The 4,711-nt window shown below is 35.8% G+C and overlaps 1 protein-coding gene across 5 annotated transcripts; it reads left to right on the top strand.

Moving 5' to 3' along the window:
• Nucleotides 1-487: 487 nt before the first annotated feature.
• On the top strand, nt 488-3,900 carry LOC145108525 (uncharacterized). Of its 5 annotated transcripts, none has more exons than XR_013708353.1 (7): nt 488-723; nt 945-1,625; nt 1,716-2,014; nt 2,104-2,752; nt 2,826-3,063; nt 3,147-3,265; nt 3,383-3,900. XR_013708353.1 is itself a non-coding variant. In XM_079045564.1 (5 exons), exons 3-5 carry the CDS (start codon nt 1,718-1,720, stop codon nt 3,391-3,393), a joined length of 957 nt encoding a protein of 318 aa, XP_078901690.1. In that variant the 5' UTR covers nt 488-723; nt 945-1,625; nt 1,716-1,717; the 3' UTR covers nt 3,394-3,900. The 5 variants fall into 5 exon arrangements, 2 of the variants coding, with proteins under 2 accessions (XP_078901690.1, XP_078901691.1); XR_013708354.1 differs by having other exon boundaries at nt 3,147-3,221; XR_013708355.1 differs by having other exon boundaries at nt 2,886-3,063.
• Nucleotides 3,901-4,711: the final 811 nt, after the last annotated feature.

The raw sequence follows: 4,711 nt of genomic DNA on the forward strand, positions 1-4,711 counted from the left end.
TGTAATACAAATGACTTTGCTATGTATCCAGAAAATCCGCATGTACTGACATGGCTAGTTAGTGATGACTAACTACTAGTTCGGCCTTATGCCCGACGCTCCTTTCCAGCCTACCGCTTATACGAACATATTCAGATAACATACCAGGTTCCTTAGAACTTACACATTATGCTATCAATTGCGCGCTATAGCGTTTTGCGGTGATCTACAACCGTTATTTTCAAGTTATCGTTTTCAAATCGCGGTACCGCAATTTACGCCGCAATTAACCGCAATTCACCGCTTTTCTCATGACCACGATAGCGGCGATATGGCCGCTTTTTTATTTTCTTGTATATTACAATTATTTTTATTACATTTGGCCCATTTGATTAATTTTTCAACAAAAAACAATTTTTAATGAGCCCGTTACTTGCATTTTAAAAAGCCCAATGAAAAACCTAATTAACATTATTCAAAGTACCTGATCCAAAAACGTGAACGTGACTTGAAGACTTGAAGAGGGCTTGAGCTATGACGAAGACGAAGAACACAGGTGCGACTGCGAGAGTGCGAGGCTGCTTCTTCCGAGTTCGGAGGACCTAACTTCTTAATTACTCGATCACGAAGAATTTGGTCTTCACTCTTCAGCCTTCACTACCCTTCAATCGACCTCCTCACCTCCACAGTCCATAGCATCGACTCCCTTCCCCTTAATCGGCTTCCAAGTTCCAACAGCATCAGGTATGTAATTTTTCCTTTAATTCTTCCAAGTTCTAACAGCATCAGCATCAACATCAACTCACTTGTATAGTTGTATAGCATTTCATCGAAACCTGTATGGGCAAAAGTTCCACTGCCCATTTATGTTTGTCAATTTGTGTACTCATGTAATGTAATCTGTTAAGATTTAGAAAATAGGAACATAAAACATTAATGAGTAATGACATGTGATTGTGAAACAGATTTAATCAATTGTGAATTGACCAATATGGATGGGAATTCTTCACATGCTTCTGTGAATCCGCCCACCACCACCACTCCTACTACTAATACTACATCAGATGCCAATACAACTAGTGTAAGTGCAAATAAAGATATGGCATGGGAATGGGGAGTTCAAAAGGATCCATTAAAAAAACAAAATATTTGTTGCACCTTGTGTGACAAGAGAGTATGTGGAGGGATCACAAGGTTAAAAGAACACCTCACTCATATAGGAGGAAATGTAGCTGCTTGCCCTAAGGTGACTACTGAGATCACCAAGAAAGTGCTTGAATCAATGAATGAAAAAGATAAGAAAAAAAAGGAAAGACAAAGAACAACAAAAATACTTAGATCAACAAGTTGTATAGACCTTTCTGAAAATGATGACGAGCAAGACGATACCCCATAACCACAAGTTAAAAAAAGAAAGTTTGTAAGTTCTAGTAATGTACGGGGTCCTATTGATGATGTTTATAAGTCGGACCATGGAAAAAGAAAGCAAACTACATTGGATAAGAATAATCCGATTAAAGAGAAGTTGAAGAAGGTAGCTTGGAAAAAGATTGCGGTTTGGGCTTATTCGGTAGGCTTACCTTTCAATGACGTACGTGATGAGGGTTTCAAAGATGCGATCAATGCCATTGGAGAATATGGAAGAGGTAATCAATTTTGTTACCTTTCTTATTTGATTAATGTTAAGTTGTTAACATTTTTATATTTACTAATTTTGTTAATTATATAAATGTTAGGTATGCCGGCTCCAAGTTATCATAATATGCGGGTGACATTGTTAAAGGACGTGTTAGAAGATACCTACAAGTTTGTGGATTCGTTTCGACCACAATGGAAGAAATTTGGATGTAGTATTATGTCTGATTTTTGGACAGATGGCAAGCATAGATCTTTGATTAATTTTTTAGTCAATTGTCCTACTGGTACGGTTTTTCTAAAGTCGATTGATGCATCGGAGCATATACATAATGCTGAATATATTGTGAAGAAGGTAAATGAGGTGGTAGCAGAAGTTGGAGAGGAAAACGTTGTGCAGGTAATATTTGTTTCTAATTAGTTATTAGTTATTACTTTTTAAAAAAATTATATCCATTTTATTAATTAAGTTCTTTTTATTTCTTATAGTTTATTACAGACAACGGTTCAAACTACAAAGCTGCAGGAAAGATTTTGGAAGAACAACATCCAAAATTATTTTGGACTCCATGTGCAGCACACTGTGTGAATCTCATTGTACAAGATATTAGGAAGAAAGAAGCAACAATCGCGACCGCTTTGACTAAAGCAAGAGCTATTGTGGTTTATATTTATAACCATGGAAGGATTCTCAATATGATGAGAAAGTTGACAAAGAATAGAGAGTTGCACAGGTCTTGTGTAACTAGATTTGCTACCCAGTTTTACACCTTACAGAGTGTTCATGAGAATCGACACCATCTCCAAGTGTTGTTTGTATCTGAGCAATGGAGAAAAAGTGACTTTGCAAAGAAAGCTCCTGGAAAGAGAGTTGAGAAGATAGTAGCAAAGCAATCTTTTTGGGATGGTGTATATTTAGCTTGCCAAATATATGCTCCATTGGTGGATATTGTTCGTTTGGTTGACACAGAAGAAAGACCGTGCATGGGATACATCTATGATGCGATGAGTCGAGCGCAAGATCAAATAAGCAAAAATCTAAATGATGGGAATAATGATAAAAAAAGATTGGCAGGTAGAATTTTGTCTATCATTCAAACAAGATGTAACGACCAACTTCTTCATCCCTTACATTCAGGTATAAATCTTTTACTTATTAGTTATTAATTTTATTTAAAATAGTATGCAATTATTTGGTTTTAACGTTTTAGTGAATGACTTAATGTACAACTGGGTGTTTTCTTAATCCTGCAATTTTTCATGGAGATAAGTCAAAGGAATATGAGGCCAATAAACAGATTATGACGGGACTTTATGTTGCTATTGACCGTCTTGTTCCCGATGAAGATGAAAATGATACTTTGAGACAAGAATTGAATCTCTACATTGATTTAAGTGGACAATTTGGATCCCCAGCTGCTAAAAGGAGTATGACAAAAGTTGCACCGTGTTAGTATAAAAATTATAATGTAATCAAAAGTTTTTATTTCTTAATTTTTATTAACTTAGGAACTTTTTTTTGTAAAATGTAGATATATGGTGGCGTTCTTATGGGATAGATACACCTATCTTACGAAAGTTTGCTATCACGGTTCTTAGTCAAACTTGTAATGCTTCACCTTGTGAACGAAATTTGAGTACATTTGACAATGCAAGTTTTTTTTACTTATTTTTAACAAGTATTTTTATAATTATAATTTATAAATGATATTAGCTTGATTGGAACTTCTAACATATTAACTAAACTATTTTAATACTTTTGTTGCAGCTACATTCTAAGAAAAGAAATTGTCTTTTGCAACAAAAATTAAATGATCTTGTATTCATCCAATACAACACAAGGTTGCAAAAGCGCTTCATGTCTTTACAAAACAAATCTTTCGATCCTATTTTGCTACGAGATGTTGAAGAGAATGATGACCGGACAATACCAACGGAAGATGAGCTGCAAGACTTTGTGGATGGTGGTGATGACCTTCTTTGGTCAGATGTGCAAGAAGCAATGGGAGCGAATGTAGACGCTCAACCAAATATTAGGAGCAAACGAGAGCGTTATAGAGACGATGATGGTGATGATATTAGAGATGTGGGGAACGATCTTGATGAAGAAGTGAATGCCTTGGATGACGTTGACTCGGAAGCCGAACAAGTGCCATGCGATTAAACTATATTTGACACTTTGACAATTGACACTACGTAGTTTCTATATTACTGTATTAGAATTTTGAATATTATGTTATGTTTTTCTATGAATTTTTAGGTTTTATGATATTAATTCTATATAGACTTATTAGATTTTATGATATTAATTCTAAATATAATATAAAAATATTAAATTATATGTAATATTAAAAAAACCGCTATAGCACCGCTATACCACCGCGAAAACCGCGATTTCAAATAGCGGCCTATGACCGCTATCGAAATTTTGACCGCGATAATTGCATAGCTTACACATACTTATTATCACACCTTCTATAACGGTCCTTTATTTGACCATTAACTGAATCTGGTAACCATTTGTTACCCGACTCATCGAGTCTCGTAATACAACGGCTAAACATCTTAACTCTATAAATTGTTCGTTTGATTACTAACTTCTAGTCATCCCGTAACTGGGGGTTTATAATCTTTGTTAACCGGGTTAAGAATTCACACCGTGGAATTAAAGTATCCAATGTGTTGTTGAGTCTATAACAACACCATATTATAGACCCAACAATCCAACTCGGGTTCTAGCCTCGTTTTATAATCACGACATCATGAATAACGAATCAAATAACTAAATATCGAAACAAACGATTAAACCTCGCGTCAATATCGATTATTGTATACCGACATTAATACGTACTTTCGTTCACTATATAACGCTACGTAAGCGTACAAAGTACAACGAATGACAGATGAAAGCTATTTATAGGCTGACTGGTCGGTCGACGCGTCGCGCCTTTCGTAAGGCGCGTCGCGCCCAATGCCAACTGATGTTTCTGGTGTTGCTACGTGTCTTCTCCGATTGACACATATTTTTCGTGATTCAGCACTTTTAAGGCGTGCAGACTACAACGAATGACAGACGAAAGCTATTTATACTGGTCGG

This window comes from Lactuca virosa, chromosome 4, assembly GCF_052849685.1.
Source record: "Lactuca virosa cultivar CGN04683 chromosome 4, Lactuca_virosa_CGN04683_v6, whole genome shotgun sequence".
Taxonomy (NCBI): domain Eukaryota; kingdom Viridiplantae; phylum Streptophyta; class Magnoliopsida; order Asterales; family Asteraceae; genus Lactuca; species Lactuca virosa.

What these genes read in the sequence shown, in the direction of transcription:
- LOC145108525 (XM_079045564.1), top strand. Translation starts at nt 1,718, where the DNA reads ATGCCGGCTCCAAGTTATCATAATATGCGGGTGACATTGTTAAAGGAC. An exon ending in GAGAGGAAAACGTTGTGCAG is followed by an intron (nt 2,015 to 2,103) that starts GTAATATTTGTT and finishes TATTTCTTATAG; the next exon opens with TTTATTACAGACAACGGTTC.